At 37.3% G+C, this 18,519-nt stretch overlaps 2 protein-coding genes across 5 annotated transcripts; one reads left to right on the plus strand and one right to left on the minus strand.

Annotated features, from left to right (window-relative positions):
• Window positions 1–32: 32 nt before the first annotated feature.
• LOC143447526 (uncharacterized) lies at window positions 33–16,898 on the minus strand. 4 transcript variants are annotated; one of them, XR_013114106.1, is made up of 12 exons: window positions 16,574–16,898; window positions 15,011–15,135; window positions 14,375–14,508; window positions 13,754–13,919; window positions 13,479–13,652; window positions 13,183–13,280; window positions 12,757–12,971; window positions 12,427–12,548; window positions 12,087–12,189; window positions 10,675–10,766; window positions 10,410–10,584; window positions 9,068–9,208 (listed from the first exon to the last, which is right to left on the minus strand). XR_013114106.1 is itself a non-coding variant. In XM_076947709.1 (11 exons), exons 1-11 carry the CDS (start codon window positions 16,821–16,823, stop codon window positions 262–264), a joined length of 1,629 nt encoding a protein of 542 aa, XP_076803824.1. In that variant the 5' UTR covers window positions 16,824–16,898; the 3' UTR covers window positions 33–261. The 4 variants fall into 4 exon arrangements, 3 of the variants coding, with proteins under 3 accessions (XP_076803824.1, XP_076803826.1, XP_076803825.1); XM_076947709.1 differs by lacking the exons at window positions 9,068–9,208; window positions 10,410–10,584; window positions 10,675–10,766 and adding exons at window positions 33–384; window positions 716–834; XM_076947710.1 differs by lacking the exons at window positions 9,068–9,208; window positions 10,410–10,584; window positions 10,675–10,766 and adding an exon at window positions 10,773–11,843.
• Window positions 2,589–5,599, plus strand: LOC143447525 (uncharacterized). Its single transcript, XM_076947708.1, has 8 exons — window positions 2,589–3,136; window positions 3,263–3,356; window positions 3,568–3,740; window positions 3,827–3,954; window positions 4,025–4,117; window positions 4,228–4,506; window positions 4,598–4,787; window positions 4,888–5,599. Exons 1-8 carry the CDS (start codon window positions 2,968–2,970, stop codon window positions 5,415–5,417), a joined length of 1,656 nt encoding a protein of 551 aa, XP_076803823.1. The 5' UTR covers window positions 2,589–2,967; the 3' UTR covers window positions 5,418–5,599.
• Window positions 16,899–18,519: the final 1,621 nt, after the last annotated feature.

Here is an 18,519-nt window from a genome sequence, read left to right on the forward strand (position 1 = left end):
ACCTGGCGTCTGCATTTATCAATAAAACAAAATACAAGGAAAATTCGTGTTTTGTTCAATCAAGAGAGAAAACACAATCATAACAATCAGAATTATGCATGATATGTGGATTGATTTATAGATTGATTGATGTCAGCTATGACAAATCAAAGCAATTAAACGAATTCTAGTTTAGATTTGATTTGCAGTAATCAATCAACAGAGATAAATACAATTAACAGAACAATTAGTAATGCTAGTGCTACAACGTGGTCTGCTCGTTTAGGTTTTATAAATTTCGTCGAATAAATCCACCAAGAAATTGTCGATTATTCCATCGCTAGGCACGACAGACAGCATTCCGTAAATTGCCGAATTGCCTTGCTTTGTATCAGTGCCATGAGCCTACAAGTCAAAGAAATCGTGTTTTAAGTTCGATTGGAGAGAAAGGAAAATGTATTCGATACGACTAACGTCAGAAAAAAGGCACATGCCCCAAGCACACTTCCAAAAACAATCGATTTGTACAAAAATGTCATAATACCCCAAATTCACAGTCAAAACTGTCACACAAATGCTGTATACAAAGCACCAAAACCATCACCATATAAAATACGGTTTTCATCTCGGTTTCGACTTCTATCGTATACATTTTTGCGCCAACTAACGCCTAATATAAATCTCTTTTTCTCAAAATGTTAAGTGAAGAGACAAATGGTGAGTGAAATAGACATACCCGGATGTAGTCGACCGCTTCTTTCAAATCTGTTAACCACTGACTGGCGCTCTTGATATGTCCAGGAAGAATAGTGCAATGGACTGAGTCAGGATTACGTTGCACCTCCAGTTTCCAGCCTAACAACAGTCAGGCGTTACAAATGAGCTTCAGTGGGATGTTGTGTCACATTTTATACAGAATATTCTATTTTTCTATTTCAATAATTTCCTTTAAGTTTAAATAGCTCATTGGTGTATAGAAAACAAGGCAAAAGAGACAGTTGCCCTGATGGCCAAAATAAAGCGAATGTTTGAATTGGGGCCATCTTTTGCTGGTGACATACTTTCATTATTGGTGACATACAAATATAAAAGCAATTTTTCAAATTTTGTTAGTTAATATTTTGGTATACAGGTGTCTATTTGTAACGTAGTCTAATAAATACACGACAACAGGATAGTAGCTTGCTAATGGCATGTGATACAAAAATGCCCGAGATTTGCGAAATAAACGCAATTAACAAACTGAGAGACAGCAGATGGGTCGGGGCAGAGTACAATTACCATGTATACGAGCAGTGGTGCATTTTTGTGTCAATGGAGAATCATCGATTCAGACCAATTACAAGAAAATATCGTAAAATTTATGCTTTACTTATGAGTTATGACAAAACACTGTTGTTTCAAAAATTGTCGTTTGCATCAAAACAACATATCAATTATACAGTTTGTTAGCATGAAAACAACATATCATTGCTGTGCAAGACGCAACAGCACGTCAATGAGCTGCAAAACGTGCAACTAAATTCCGGATCTACGTAAAATCCGATAAATAATCGAAAATGTTTCTACCTTGCGGTTGTTTACCGTTTTCTTATTGCAAGTTTTAGCAAAAATTGCCAAGTTGTAGACGTCAAAAACTGTCTCCGAAATCTCTGTTGTTAGTGTAATTTTTGCAGCCATCAAACTAACATTTTGTAAAAGTCATAAGCGTGGATCTATGTACGGCAGGCCACTATTCGTTCAACAAACATACAAATAGGATACAAAATCTGTTTAGCGCGTTCTATCCAGTAAACTTCCATAGACAGGAGATAAATAATAACGCGGTTAAAAATGGCTCCGTAAACTATGTGGATTGGAAAGACCGTACATTTATCAGAGTTTAACGACACTAGCTTTGATGAGAATATAGATAATATGTTTGGCAGAGAGCTCAGTAGTATAGTAGTATAGTAGTAATATAGTATTCAGTAATATTACTCAAATATCGCCAAACGCGCAGGTTACCTTAGGTTCGACAAATTATCTAGGGCCAATAGCAAACAAACAAAAAAGTTTGGGTGAAGTTTAGAAACTTTAGATAATCCCAAGTGCTGACGAATGACAATTATACATATAATTCTTCCGCGATAACCATACAGTTTCAAGAAAAGCAGCTAGTTAATTAATGCGGTATAGTTGCGTGAAAAGAGTAAACAAAGCAACATCAAACTATCGTTTCGTAGAATGGTCTCGGGGAACTAGGCAAGGAAATTTGATCCACCCTACAAGAAATAAATTAGGAAATTGTGTGTGTTCGTTACATCCTGCTGACTGTTTGCTACTACTGTAGATGCTATAGGTGCTAAGCAAGCTATAAGGGCTTTGCCCTAATCAACAAGCAAAAGTGGACATATAGTAGTAGAAACGTATATGATGCAAATATAAGACTGGTATCACAATAATACAGAGATACTGAATTCGCAACGCAGAAATGCTAACGTTTTTGTTACTCAATTTAAACGTGTAGACAGCGCTAACGAAGAAAAACCTCGCAAAGGTGCATTTTCGGCATCAACATTAGAGGTAGCAGAAATATCGCCAAAAGGCAAATATTATATATAACACAGCAAGGCCTTAAAAAGTTACCATTGAATTTTTAATATTTCAAAGAAAATAATGGTCGCCCGTTAAACCACTGTGAAGATTATAACAAAGCAAACGATAATGTTTCAGAAACAACTGAGCACGCAGTCGGAAGAGTAAACAGCTAGGTTGGAGTCTTCAACAAGACACGATAGCGAAGAAAGGTAACGACAGGTGCCAAGAGACTTAAAAGGTATTGCAGCCTACAGGCGGAGCAGAAACAGTTTCGAAGTGACTAAAGTTAATTTTAAATGTTAACATTGAATTCAAATATTTTGCACTTTTTTCAAATACTATAACTATAATAATCTTGTTCTTCATAAGTTATTCTATCAGCAGTAGGCAAAGATATATGGTAGGGACATGCTCATATTGCCATTAGTAATAATTCATGTCGCTACAGCGAGTTGTTTTTCTTTCAATGCGACTTCGAGTAAACCTAAGAGTTCAGCGACACAAACCAAAGAAGTCGTGATGGAAAATCCGAAACTTCTCACTGAAGGAAACAAGACGAAAAACAACAGGAAAATAAGTACGTGTCTGCGGTGGGGCGATGAATGTTTGTTATACCACGTAGGCGTGTTACCATTCATAAAAAAAGTTGTTTTGCTCAAAACAATTGGAAATTAGGGAATAATTCCAAACCACCTTTTTGCAGAGAAAATCTGGATTGAGTCAGTTATGCTAAGACATATACTACATTGGGATCCTGTTTCACCTTCAAGTCGTTACACTGTACTTTATCGAAAGAAGTAAATACTTGGTTGGGTACATGCATAGCGCCTTCCTAACAGCAAGTGTCATGGCTGAGTATTATTGTAGGGTATTTAACAAAAGAAAATTATTATTCGCACATAAAACGCGAAGCGACAAGGCCGCCTATCATTTAAAACGGCTCTGCACTTGCACACAAACGCATTTTTCGTCGGTTGCAACTTGGTATATAAGCTTGCTTCTTGTTAGATTTGGTCAGACGAAAAATTGGGAAGAGGCACCGACCTGTTCTAAGATCAAACAAACTACCTGCGATCTCAGCAGTTATCTGCAGACTCCATTGGAGTATATCATCGGGGTTACCACTGAACCGTTTAAAGAACAATACGTTGGAAACATTTCGTTTTGGACAGAACGTGACAGTAAGTAATGGCAAAAGGTAGTGGACCATTGCATCTGATGCAGTGACTTTTCGGTAACAGATTACGGAGTACAATATTCGTTTCAGCAATCTTGATACCACCGACGTTTAGTGCTATTCGTCGGGAGAGCAAAATACTTCTTCGAATGGATTCTCCACGAAACCATGGAAAGAATGGAAGCATAGCAAAAGATCTAGCGACGCTGAATTTCCAGGTAAACTGAAGCATAAAAACGATCCAGAATACCTTTTCTGTCTGCTGATTAAAATAATTGTTTTCGTCAGGTGGATTACTGGCCCGGTAATGATACAAGCAAGACAAGAACTCAATACTTGCAAGTTAAACAATTAGAGGAAAGGGCGGAGTTTGTTTTGACGGTATTAGACATTAAGTAAAATGGCTGCATAAGAACGGCCTATTAGCAATCATAGTTTTAACACAAACTGCAAGGGATCATTGTTAATGAATCGCATTACAAACGCGACAGAATCTCTCTAAATGGTCGGAATACTGCATAAAATCGCGGCTGGTCGAGTTGTCGTTCATGAGGTTAAACCAAACAACCGGGAAGAGCAACTGGACAAAAGTTTTGTGCCTAAAACCGATAGAATTTTTAACGTCAACATCTAACAACAAACAAGTTGTGCTGCTAACGATTGTATCTTTAGCTGCTATTTGCGTAGCCCTTGTTGTACTTTTCCTAGCTTATAAAAGCTGGAAAATGTATAAATTTATTCACATGGTGGATGACATACCAGAAGAACTGGTGAGTAAACAATAATGCATCAATCTTTATAAAACTAAGTGTTTAGCTGTTTTTTCACAAAGCGATTAATAGCGTTTAACAAACTGAACAGGAGCGAGCTCTGCATGAAATGGAGTGCAGCAACGAAGGTGAAGATTCTTTGAAAAATACAAGTCCAATTTCGGAGAGAGTAGATGAAATATTGCACAGCGACGTTGAAAACCTGACATTGGAAGAGAAAGAGTTTGTGCGGGCATCATGTTTTTGCAAATGCGAAACTGCGTGCAAAGCGCAAGACACTGGTAAGATATACGTTACTTCTTTAGGACAATGGCCAGGGTATTTAAATGTAAATTGCAATACACCTGCAAACATCGTTGAATCTTCATTGTAATTCCTCAGACGCAAGGGTCTTAGAAAATTCAGTTGACACCAAAAAACATGATTTTATTAATAAATTACGACGACAAAGAAGTAGAAGCCGAGGATATCACAGCGCATCTTCCGAGAGCACACTGAGCAGTTTTTCGAGCGAAACCGACTTCGAAAATCATCTTTTCATCTCATCTCAACAAGCTGAAACCAGCGTCACCTCAGAGATTAGTCGAGAGAAACCAATGGCCACAGAAGTCAGATACGTACAAGAATTATCCTTCCACGTCTCAGATGATGATGAAGATCAGGGTGCTTGGAGTAGTGCTCCTTCATTTCCAAGCGCAGAAGAACAAGATTTTCCTCCACTTCCCGACGACGTGTATGTCACGGAAAGCGACTTGCCAAATTACGTTCAGGCTGGGGAGAAACTGTTACACCAAACCGACATTTTATCAACGTCTGTGATAACGAGTGACCCAAATCGTAGAGGGGTGCAGTTTCTCAACTCAGCAAACTTTTACGTGCTTTCCGACATACCGAGGCGCAAATTTCAATAACTTAATATATGTTGGCTTTTTTCAAACACTAATTTTACAAGCTCTTTTTAAAAAACATCATACATTTCTTTACCGCCTTTCGATTATAAGTTGTGCTTTGCTGTACATTGCATTGTACTACTGTACATATATACTGAAAATATATAGCATGTTCAATACAAGTTGACATTTCGTCGAGAAAATTGCGGTGAAGTTACAACATTCAAACTGACATAAAGTGTACGGGATGGGCAATTACATAGAAAATAAGCAAACCTATACCAAGAGAATTAGATTATTTTGCGCCTGGTTGATGTTTTGTCTACACTACAGCAACTGTCATTTTCAGTTCAGCTATAATGTATACGTGACTTTGCAGCAGCCAGATCGACATAATTAACCATTTCCTCCAGGTAAAATACTGCGCTTGCGCAAATATCTCATCGGCTAATGGTTTTCATGGTTGTCGAAAACAGAAAATAAAATAAGCCAGAACAACCCGCCGAACAACAAAAAACTTGAAAAACTTCAAACGTAAAGGGTCCTAATTTAGTGAATCAGAAATTCGTGGAAACCGAGCGGAAACATAAGCCCAAGACACTTGAGTAACGGTTGCAGTGAGTTTAGCATGTTGAAACAACTATCCGAAGCACGAACGCGATGGTTAGTAAGCCGCAAACGAGAAAAATTATAATCGCTCAAAGACAAAATCGGAAAACAAACAGGAAACTGCAAGACAAGTAACAAGATATGGGTCATTTATTAGACTGTGGGTTGAGTTGAGGTCGATTTGACAATTTTTACGTGTCTGCAGCAATGTAATTAATGCTCAGTGTCAATGGCTTCACTTGCAGTATAGAGATATTTTTAATCGGAATTGCGATTGTGCTGTTGAACAGCAGATCAAAAATATCTGACTCGAAACGTGTTCGTGTCATTGTTTTTGATAAGCAAAACTCAATTCTCTCCTGTTCACTTCGAAATTTGAACGAGAGAACACAACATCTACTTCAACGAAACTTCTAAAAATAAAATCACATTCAGTGAATTTCATCGTGTGGTTTTTGTATTGCAATAGCTCTGTCATAATAATGAGTAGGTATAACAACATCGCAAGCATATGAACAACAAACAACGCGATACTAACGCAACGCCAAAACCTTTAAGCTACAAAACGAGCCAATCAAGGCAAGGAATACCGTCCCAACTGTAAAAACACCAACGTTTCTGCAAAATGACTTTTGTTGCAAGAATAGTTTTCTACGTATTTAAGAGTGAACGTTGCATGTGCTATAAGCTACTAGGGAATATAAGTCCACCGTTCTTATAATCTTTCTGAAGCTAACACGGTGAAATTGAACTTCATTTTGGGTAGTATATTGCAGACGACAAAGCAGCATATTTACAAGGTTTACACAAATATCGAAAAACTTGTTAGTAAGTATCACAGTATCGAAAATTAAAAAAAAAAAACAAAACCGGAAACACACGGAATGATATGAGATGGTATTTGCATTGAAGATCAAACGCAAGCAAACAAGAGCCAATTTACCTGTTGAAGCATAACATAACGCCATAACGTTGAAAACAGGAAATATGTCAAACGCGAGCTCTGTGTCACAATAAAACGACAATTTGCTAGCAGGCTATGACGATTTTCAACAGAATATCTGGTTCTGAGCTAATTGATACCTCCGACTCAGATTATAGCCTACACACATACTCTCGCAAAAATTCAAGGTGAACGTTTATTAGTTGCTATTCCTATGCATTCATGCCTCGCACTCAAAGTACGCTTTGGATATTTGAACTGGATTTTACTCGGAGCAGTGAAATCGGTTTATTGTTAACATTGATAAAGTTTACATAACACGGTGACATCACGGAAACGCTTCCACTACAAACACAACATCTTTGACGTTGCGCAAGATTTTTGACATCGTTACATATGCGATGAAAAACCACTTGACAGGAAACTAGAGGCCATGTTTTTGTCTAAAGTTACGCGGTGAGGTGCATAGTAGTTAGCAAAGTTCATGCTACTGTATAGCGATGAAATGGCAGAACGTCGTCTTTTACCGTCACAAATGAATTAACGCTTAAACTGTACGCGTGACAAGAATAATGACATTATCCGTCTTAACGAATCGGAATTAGCAGCAGGAAAACGTCTTCTCATTTTACGTGCGATACGTTCCCTGCAGTTGTTTTTATAGCATTATAAGCAGCTAAAAGTAATCGTACATATCTAAACCGGAGTCTGGAGAGTTGGGCGCACGAACATAGTCTGCTGTAAATTCGTACTGAAGAGGAATTTTAACCATCATCTGCGGCTTGCAGGGAGCGGACCTCATTTGCACGTACGATGTGCTCGGATCAGGCTTGAGTATTTTATCCTCAGTTTCGCGCCCATCATTTACTACCCTATCTCCTAAGGCAAGCCTATGATCTTCTTTCGTTCTTGCATTAGCAGAGAGTTTCATCACATCCACATCTTTGTCTTCCACTCCGAGATCAATCAATTCCGCATGTTTTGCCAGATCATTTAAACTCCTTATTTCATAATTGCAAGAGTACACGTTACTGGACTGTCTAAGGACGTTGTCCTTGCCTAACGGTTTGTCAATTGTCAACTGAAAACATTCGAAATTTTATAAACATGACATGAGTAATACTGGTTATTTTAGGTTATAAGTCTACTGTAGCAAAACAATGTCAGGTTTACCAAAGAAATGGGAACGATGCTGTCATTCTTTCCTTTGAAGTAATTCACCAAACGTTTGACCAATTTCAAGGTTATTGCTAAAAACGCCAGGAATGATAAAACTCCAATGGTTGCCAAAGTGGCATAAAGCAAAACTGGTATTGTTGATGAATCCGTGACGGCGGAATCTGCGCAAACAACACGTCATAATTTACGTCGATTTCATTCTTTCCTGGAATATCAAAGTAATTAAAGTAAACCATCTGGTTTGCAACCAAGAAGTTAGATCTTAACACGATCTTCCAACACGACTAACAAGCGACACTTTTAACGGCAACAAAAACGTTTGTCGCGTAGTATGACTAAAGAGTAGGTTGATAGTAGGAGAAGCCGAAAACACAAATACCTTGAACACAAGTGGGTGTAGACCATTCACATGGGTCCAGTGAATTTGAAAGGAGACGCGTTTGCACACAAATTGAATCCGTAGGTTCGGCGACGACTGGAAAACTAATTCCATCTGCAATCGATTCATAATTCTTCACAAGCTTTTCCGATGTGGGGTGAGTTTTGTTCTAATAAGAAATATGAATATAGAAATAAAAGCAGCAGCATCACAAGAAAGTATCCCTCAAACCAATATATGCATGTCGATATAACATTCCTTCGATTGCTTACTTGGATCCAATATTTGGCCTGATAGCCTAAGTCGCCTTCCAAAGCATCAATGAGTAACTCTGACGACCAATACGCATGCGGAGGGTCAATGGATAGCCTGACATAACTTCCATTGTAACTAACTGTAAAGTTAGGCGCTCTAAACAAACCTAAAAATATACGAAAATATATAGAACTATAATAGCTCAAACTATTATAGTTATGAGTTATGATCAATTGAATAACATAACGCAAAATATCATAAACATTTCTTGCCTTACCGTGGATATAAGGTACAAAGTCGTACACAGCATTCTCATCGTAAGCGCTGATATGGTCATCAATTTGTGACAAAACGGTAAAAAAGTTCGACTCAAATGCGGAATTTGAAGTCTTTAAAATGCGACAGTAACGGTGGGTGATGTTGGTGCAGTGCGGCATATGTTTCCAACTAAAGTGGTAGAAAAGCAAATGAGTCAAACACTAATGTGCATTTTTGATAAAATGTGATATCCTACAAAATAACTCGTGGAAAGTATCCAAACGTGAAACAAAGAAACTTTTCCTGCAGTATAATGTATATATTAAACACCTTTGGTTCAATAGACAACCATAACACAAATACGCAATACTGCCTTGTTAAACTTCTAAACGAGCTGCATACTAATTTACAAGTCAGAAGAAGATCATTTAAACTAAAGCATGTAATCTCAAAATGTAGTGTGTATACTCATACCAGTACACGTGAGATAGTGATTAATTATTATTTGATCATATAAGGCAATAGGGAGTGTCAAATGTGTTTCCTTGAGAGGAGTAACTCACATGTAAGCTTAATACAATATAGGAAATAACCGATGTGAACGATAATTAATTAGAAGTATGGCAAATTACTGTATATGAAACGACCTACTAAAACGGTTGGTCAAGTAGCCGAAGTTACACCATCCTTTGGTAACACGTTTCCTCGGGCAATGTAAGCTATGATGACATTGACAGCCTATAAATTATTATCAAAAGTTGAACGCGCTTAGACCAAATGCTTTTAACCAGGGGTAAATTTATCAACTGGGGCTAAAATTAAGGGGTAAAAATTCCGATTTAGAAGTTAAAAACGGCATTTCCAATTATGAAAATAAGTGTCTTCATTTGATTTTTTTTTCTCTTGCCTTAAACATCACAATAATGACGTTAATTTTGATTTACTTAAATGTTTATGTTGTTTTATCGAATTTATCCGTATGCATTCATCATAAATTTAGTGTCTGAGAGTAGCACGAGGGCTGAGGGTAATGATAAAAAAATGCTAATGATCTAGGCCAACTATCAAACTAATAATATAAATCCACTGGCATCTGCCTATCTAATACATTGCTATGTGTTATCTAAAACGATGCCCTTCAACCTATAGTTTTAAATGAACTCTGACATTTTAAATTCAAAACAAACCATTTCAAACACATTGTATTACATGACAGACATACGGGCTGGCTCTTTCCAGAACTTAGCTATAGGCGTTACCTTTAGCTACTAAAACGTTTATTTGGGAACAACTAAAACACATTTCATAAGTTATTCAACCGCATAATATGTCAAAAACAATTAATGGTTATATATTTATGTAATACTATTTATAATGTGTTAAAGCTTACTTCCAAACTTCGTCATCGTCATCCATTGCCCAGTAAAGGAAACGATAACGAATCACTTTTCCGTTGTATACGTCAACCCCGCCCCTTACGCGGCTGCCGTTTGGCGCATTCCACGCAAAAATTGTGTTCATGTTGTAGGATTCAACCAAGTGAAGATTCTGTGGGGGCGGGACATCTAGAACAAAAAGCTTTTTTATGTACACCAGCCAACATCAGACTAAATGAATTGCAAAGATATTTCCTATTTCGATAAACAATTGCCTACCTTGCTCGTGGAGCAGTTCAGTTGTGTTGTCCAGAAAAGCAGAGACAACCAAACAGAAACAAGTCGAAAAACATGAGAAGCAAAACAGCTTTCTGGACGACATTTTACATTAGATCAAAATACAACGAATAGGTAAATTCCTGAGACAATTAAGCGGTATCGTCAGAGGTGAATATTAGGGAACATATTTTATCTGTAGCCTAGGCCCTAGAGCAAAGAATGCTAAATGGACAGTAGCCTATATCATATTCACAAAGCCACTAATTTCGTTTCCACTGAACCTAGACTCAACATAATTGTATCTGTATCTGCCGTTATCTGTAAAACTTTTGCAGTCGCTATAGAAATCTGAAAAGTTTTCATATCAGTCAGACTCACAAATTTAGCGGAAAGATTGTAAATATTCTTCAGTTTCTGACTTCTGGGAACAGCTCAAGAACAAATACAGCAATGATAGCTGTCGGTATGCTTCTTCAAAAAGCTGACGAAAACCGCTTGCAATGAAGGCTAATGCTAAAGATATATTTTAAGACTATTTTCTGTTGATTTCTGCGAAGGCGCGACTGACTGCTTTTTCTAAAACGACTGTAATTACTATGACGTTTCCTGAACTGGGTAACGCGATCCCCTTCAAGCGTCATGCAAAGACAATTTCGGAAAAACGAAATTTATCATCAACAATAGGAACTATAGCAAAACGCCTGTGACGGATGGGGCGTTCTAGCCCAAACTAAATTCGAATTTGTGAGGTAATAATACTTCAAACACGCGTCAATTCTTTCCGGGTGGCTTGTAACTATACAATGGTTGCCTGCATACGGAGATCACCTTGCACAACACAAACCCGCTAACAGGTCCACTAAACAATCAAACCGCTACTTTCCCGGTTCTTATGATGTTAGACGCCGTATTACCAGACTTTTCTGCCCGCTGCAGCAGTGGCAAAGCGAAAACAACCGTATATTGCTTGTTGAACATTTCAGAAGCTTATTAAACCACTTCCGGTGTGGGCTTCTGAAAGTGTGCAAATATACTTAAGTGCTTAAGAATGGTTTAAACTTTAAGGGATATATAATATCTAACAATGTTACAGATGTTGTACAAACCTGCTATAATAAACCTAAACGGCAATAGGAAGAAAAATAGTAAAACTTCCTTCATATAGCAACCTAATTACATCAATATTTTCAGCAATATTCTAATTTTGTTCAGAAAATATTTAAACTATATGATACCAAACGAGTGTGGTAGTGCAAAATAACGAAATTAACCCGACACGCTGATTATTTTATAGCATCCGCTTTGCCGCTGCGAATAACACGGTAGCAGCATCAAAACATCTTATTATGATATGCAATTTTGTATGTTTATCGCAATTTGCGTAACACATGTAAATAAGGTAGAGAAAATACCTTTCTTTTCCATGACGTCAGCCACACCAAATATGCTAACGTCTTTGTCATTTGAGGCAAACGCGAAAGCTGACATAAGTGGTTTGCCTAACACTTGCAAACCCTGCAAAATATACAGTTAGTGTGATACGTATTCTTATGGTACTGTTTGACAAATTACATAACCAAGGTATTAATTGAATGCATTTATTTTAAATGATTTACAATTACATTGTCGACTACAGTATTGCTAATGTAAGTGCAACATATTGTGATGGAAAAATTTAAGTTTACAGCTAGACAACTCGTTGAAAGAAACACGTTCATATTGCTGGACAATCTGTACAGCTAAACAAAGTACCTGGATACGATTTATGCCGTCTTTCATTTTATTCGCAGTGTCCATAAGTTGTCGAGCCATATCTATAAAACCGTCCTGTCCCATAGCACGTAACGCCGCCCAAGCGCCCGCTAGATGGCCACCTAGAAAGGAGGTAAGTTTATGTGAATTTAGACAGCGCTTAGCTAGTACAATTTATCCAGAACCTGCTTACTTAATCAGAATGATCATAAACTAAAATTTAATAGAATTGAACACTGATACATTTTACTGCGTCGATAGTGCTTATATTTACTGCATTTTTATCTATTTACCTATTTATATGTTTATTATTTTCTTGGCTTGATGTACCTGGTCTAGTTCCAGCCATGGTCGGAGAAACAAACAGACCACCTGACCAACCGGAGAAGGCAAAAAACTGGTGCTTTCGAATGCTGCTATTTCTGTAACACACTGCACTGGCACCTTTGGTAGCAAAACCGTATTTATGAAGATCAGCAGATATTGAAGTAACACCGGGAAGTCTAAAATCCCACTTCGGGATTTTTACGCCCAATTTCTCAACCCTAAGAAAACACAACGATGTTTGTTGAAATTAATTGCTATGGTTGCTACATCAGTCTTTTTTGGGCTCGGTAAAGACATGGAGCCCTGCAACTCTGCAAGGTATCATGCATTTATGAAAGCTTTCTTCCAAACTCGAAAATATACATTGTACACATAGTGTGTGCGTCCTAATCTCAGCAGAACTTTAGAAACAGACTTAACGAATCATACCATGGTAACATAAAGCCTCCGAAGCATGCATCGACGTGTAACGGCAAGTTGTGGCGCTCGGCAACGCGTGATATTTCTTCTACGGGATCGAGGATAGCCTAAAACGTCAAGATCACTTCAAATTACACAAGTTTGCCATGGAGTATTAAAAATTGGTAAGTAAGTGTCAATGTGAGGAGCCTACAGAAATAAGAAAGTCAAACTACAAAACTTGTAACTCTCTAGCGCCTACGCGCGAGACCAAGGGCTCAAATAGCCCTTACATGGTGGAAGCATGAAAAAGTTTTCAAACTCGCCTGTGGGTATGATGGCGCAGATGCCAAGAGAAGGATTGTATTTGAGTCAATTTTCTTTTCATACTCTGCGACGTCACAGATCAAAGTTTGTTTATTAACTGGGACATGTTTCATTGTCATGTTGAAGTAGTGAGCAGCTTTTTCAAATGCAGGGTGTATTGAAGCTGGAGCAATCTGATTAAAAATGAAATCTTTCATATAGCCATTAAAAAATAACGATCAACTAAAAGATATAAGCTAATCGAAACGGACAGGATCTGATTAAAGCACTTCACCACGTTAGGCTGTGTTATTTTCGGCTTCAAGGATCTGGCTCTATCCCGATGTGTCTTCATCGCCATCAGTATGCTTTCTGTACCGCCCGATGTTATGCTTCCAACAACCTTGCTATCTCCGTTTAACATGTTTGCTGTCATCGACACAACTTCGTTCTCAAACTTCCTGTAAAAGATTATGCAAATTCAACCAGAGCGTTTTAGACCGGAAAAGAGACGTTAGCACATGCTGTACAGGCAGCAAATTATATACTGTGATTAACTAATTAAGTTATATTAAATGTAACAAGTACAGCAATCGTGCTTATTGCTTGGGCGCCTCCGCCGAATCTGTTTGCAGTGCTCGGAGAGCTCGCTGTTTCTCGTGCTCATTTGCTACCAAAACTTTTAGTTATATGGCAGACCATTGATATTTGCACAACTTCACTTTTATTAACCCCGCAATCAATGTTAAAATTGACAAGGCTGCTTACTTATGAGTACTTTATGCGCGATAATATAATGGTTCCTGCCACAATAAGCATTAGTTAGAGGTTACTAGAGATACACACCTTTTTCTTAGCAAAAACTAAAAATTGCATCAGTGAGAAACAAGATAAAAACCACTGCTTCAAGTATTACCTCAGCGAAGGGAAAACCATAGGATTGAGAGCATTGTCGTGCATAAACGCCTCCACATAAGCATTAACAATGCCAGCGTGTTCACTGTTCGCATCACTCAGCGTCATGTTAGTAAACATGCTAAAAGCTTCTTTCTGTAAATCGATAAGGTTGAATTAGTATGATAGCATTTAGCAACATCATTACTGACAACATCGCTGAAACACATGCAGACGTTTAACAAGAAAACAAAGCGCCTTATCGCCAATCATTACAGGGTTAGGTTTTGATTTCGAGTTTCACAAATCCCTGGCATACTTTATACATATTTAGTATTGCAAACTGCCATTAACACAACCTAACCGCAAGCGATTTGCACCTATCAGTGTCAATAGATGTAATTTTATGTTAATATTTCGCAGACTGCTGTAAATAACCGGTAAGTTGACCGTGCACACATTTTTCAGATCATCAGAAGTACTATGGCAAAAATGAGAACGCTGCAACCCTTAAGCGGGTATTTTTGTAGAGCAACACCTATATACACAAAGGCGGTAAATAATAAGTTGAAAAATGCGGCGAAGACTTACTAGCTTTCATTGGAAGAAAGAAAATGTTGGTTTTTTGCGTTTAGTGCTATACTACAAATACACTAACCTGCAACTCCATGCGCGGACCCTCGGTGGTATAGACGTAAGCAAAGAGTCTCCCATCCTCGACTTGTGTACCGTCACCTGCTTTCAGAGCCACCAACTCTTGTCTGAGTTCATCGATTGCTATCCCTGTACAATTTCACACACGGGATAACCAACTAGTCAAGCATTACATCATAGTCTCGTAGACTCATTGGGTTATTTCAGTTCCAAAGCTTCACAGCAGTAAGCACACAGTCATACACAATGCACATGCTCAATTAAAACTTTAATGCTTGCTTCCTTTTTCATTCAAACAACAAAAAATGACGCTACAAAAACCTCGAAACTGGCGGTTACTGCTTTGGGTTTTACAATAACTGCCAAATAATGGAAATTAATATAAATCGCTATCTGACTCTTAAGAATGATTAGAAGGTTGCAAATTCTGTCTAGAAACTCCTAAACTTCAGTTGAATAGCTTATATAATTTTAAACGCTGAAATTCTGATTAATATAGATTTTAATATTATTCATTATTACTTCAAACAAACACTAAAATTACAACAATATTATTATTATACAGAAAAGGTTTTAAGAATTATTTAACAATAAAGGCGCATCACACTACATTTCATATCGACTTAAAGAATTATTCACAGAGTTATTACGATCTATAATCTATATCTTCTCATTAATTGAACTTTAAAACTCTAATTGTATACTGAAGAACTAATATTTAGACAACTAGAACCAATCTAATACTGATTCTGAATGCCTCATTACATAGCATGCAACGGTAGATTTATACCCTGAAAAAGATAATAAAGAAAGAAATTCAACTTGAAGAGCAATGCGTTTTTCAATGACAGGAAATGATTTGGACTTTTTAAACTCGAAGTTTACGCTCAGGTGATAATTACAATCTGGCAATTTTCAATTAAGGGAAACAAATTTCAATCAATATGGTCTATTTTTATATTAACAGTGTTGTTAATACAAGGTCAATCGTGCAGTTAAACATTTTTACCGATTAAGTTGTCAATCTCATAGGGTAATTTCGCATTTTGCAAACTCATAATGCAATGTGAATAATGTAACATGTTTGCAAAACATAATGACAAATATGGAGTTATCATATTTTGCAAAAAGTTCAAAGGTGCAATGCAGATAGCATGTTTACGGAACTGATTGTCAATCAACTATTCTTCGATAAGTTTGTAATTATACCGTGAACTTAGATTGAACTTATGGCAAGCATGACGTTACGTAATAGCGCGGTAAATATCAGAAATTTAATTATAATGATACAACTTGGAAGACAATGGAAACAGTGTCTTCCAAAACCAATACAAAACCGTTTTTACAGATTTCTTTGGTACAAGTGCAACACGTAAGCTGAGATTTAATGATTAGTGCCCTCTATGCTGCTGTGATAGCCTGCAGCCCTGCACTTGCAGTTGCAAACGGAAAAGACAAAACATTTAGCCTTTACACTAGAGACCACCGTAAGGCAAAGTATACAACAATCATGCATGCAAGCTTACAGCATATTGACCATTAATACATATTTGACTTGATAATTTACCTTTTTGAGGGATGGTGACTACGTCTGCTGCTTTCTGCGTATTCTTTTCAAAGGTGTTTGACATAAAACCATCTACTTCTCTTTTAGTAAAAGCCCTAACAAGTCGGTCAACTCCGGGCAGGCATATTATGAACTTAGCTAAAGCTTTCAGCACTCCACTAAACCCATTTCTCATAAACACATCCACCAAGTGGACTGCAACAAAAGCTGTTACAACGTAAGGTATCCAGAAAACTGCTTGACATTCCATTGCACTTTATTAAAGCTTTTTATTACGTTCACTTGTTTTAATCGCGGCGTAACACAATAAGTAGCAGCCGGCAAACTTGCGTTTTGCGAGTAATCGATGTTTACTCAAGCAAGACGGGTTCGTTAAGGTCCACTGCTTTTTTCACCTCTCTGGGTTGGTAACTTGGTATATGTCATATTGTGCAAACAACATCAACTTGTTTTGCGTACATCGGTGTCTGGATTAACGACCACTGCATGTAAAATGAGCAAGACATTACCTTGCTTGTGAAATTGTGATAGTTTGTGAAATCTTCATAAATAACTGCAAAACTTGCAATTGTGATGAGTGGTATTAAAATCTTATTATTTCCGAACCGAGGAATGTCTTTGCAGTTTGCACGACTTAAACTCGGCGCCGCTTGAATGCCGGTTACTGAATTTAACTTTGTCCAAGTTCCGATAGCAACATACTGTTTTATTTATGCACTTTAAACTGTACGTATGAATTTTAACTGTATCACAGAACAAGGGCATAAAAACCGTACTCCTAATAGGTATGGAACCCGGATTGTATTATTGCGAGACCAGTGTTTTAATCGCACCGCCACCGAGGGTTGTTGCATGCGCTTTTCTTAGTACCCGAAAACTGTATTGTAATGTAGTGCAACTTTGCACAAGTACGCAAAATTGCAGATGGTGCTATCTTAATTTCGGATCATAAACCATGATATCAATGCCAATTTTCCTGTGATTATAAAATATATAGAAAGTAATTGTTGCATAAATATCATCTGCAGTTTTGCATCCTTATCATTACTTTCAGGCACGCAAACAAGGTACAAATAAATTATATCCATCAATATCCGCCTGTGTTTGGTTCACAAAATACGGTTGTGGTCGCTCGTGGGTTGTAACGATATGGGACTTTGGACAAAACTTTAGGCTATACCTTATTATCTTCACCAAATAAATACCTACGCAGAGTACAGTACGCAGAAGATAGCATTGAAAAATTACAAATTTTGTCGGTAGATCCGAAATTATACAATAATAATTTAAAAGTTTGATTTTGTTTTGGGAATAAAAGCAAATAAAGCTCAAGAAACAACCACAAATCATGTTGTTAGGATTATTATTATCATTAAATGTTTTTAGATTATGTCGATCTGGGTTGAGTAATGTTATTGGTTATAGGCACCTGATGTTATTAATGTCTTGGCATAAACTTTTTCTTTCTATATAATACACTTTCCGCTGCAATCTGGAAGGTTTAAGTTGTAAAACTTTCAACACCAATGTTTATTTGCGAGAATTTAGGCCATATAATGTTTATTTCTTTAAGAAAATGAAAACTTAAGTTCTGTGATAGCAGCATTTGCAACGCCTAACTACGATAAGGTTTTATGTGGAAGGTGAGATGTGATATGCCAGATTTCTTCTCAAAAATTAACAACAGAAACCAGCAAAACAACGTCTATAAAAAATTAACTTGCGTCAAGTAGCAACGCACATAAACATATTCACTCGTCCGCGATAAGGGGTTATTTAAAAACCAAGATAAAAGCGATAACCTGTTTTGGCCTGTCTAGTGTTGCTAAGGATACTTCAAATACTAACGAATGGCAATCAATGGCTAGAATGGGTAGAGTTTTCCTCAAACTTGTGATGCTTCATTTCATATTGCCCGCAAGATTCAGGAAGTCTTTGAGAAGACC

The sequence above is a fragment of the Clavelina lepadiformis genome, chromosome 2, assembly GCF_947623445.1.
Source record: "Clavelina lepadiformis chromosome 2, kaClaLepa1.1, whole genome shotgun sequence".
Classification (NCBI taxonomy): domain Eukaryota; kingdom Metazoa; phylum Chordata; class Ascidiacea; order Aplousobranchia; family Clavelinidae; genus Clavelina; species Clavelina lepadiformis.

What these genes read in the sequence shown, in the direction of transcription:
- LOC143447525 (XM_076947708.1), top strand. Translation starts at nt 2,968, where the DNA reads ATGCTCATATTGCCATTAGTAATAATTCATGTCGCTACAGCGAGTTGT. An exon ending in GAAAAACAACAGGAAAATAA is followed by an intron (nt 3,137 to 3,262) that starts GTACGTGTCTGC and finishes ACCTTTTTGCAG; the next exon opens with AGAAAATCTGGATTGAGTCA. An exon ending in GTTTTGGACAGAACGTGACA is followed by an intron (nt 3,741 to 3,826) that starts GTAAGTAATGGC and finishes TATTCGTTTCAG; the next exon opens with CAATCTTGATACCACCGACG.
- LOC143447526 (XM_076947709.1), bottom strand. Translation starts at nt 16,823, where the DNA reads ATGGAATGTCAAGCAGTTTTCTGGATACCTTACGTTGTAACAGCTTTT. An exon ending in ATGGTTTTCCCTTCGCTGAG is followed by an intron (nt 13,920 to 14,374) that starts GTAATACTTGAA and finishes AATCTTTTACAG; the next exon opens with GAAGTTTGAGAACGAAGTTG. An exon ending in GGAGGCTTTATGTTACCATG is followed by an intron (nt 12,972 to 13,182) that starts GTATGATTCGTT and finishes GTGTTTTCTTAG; the next exon opens with GGTTGAGAAATTGGGCGTAA.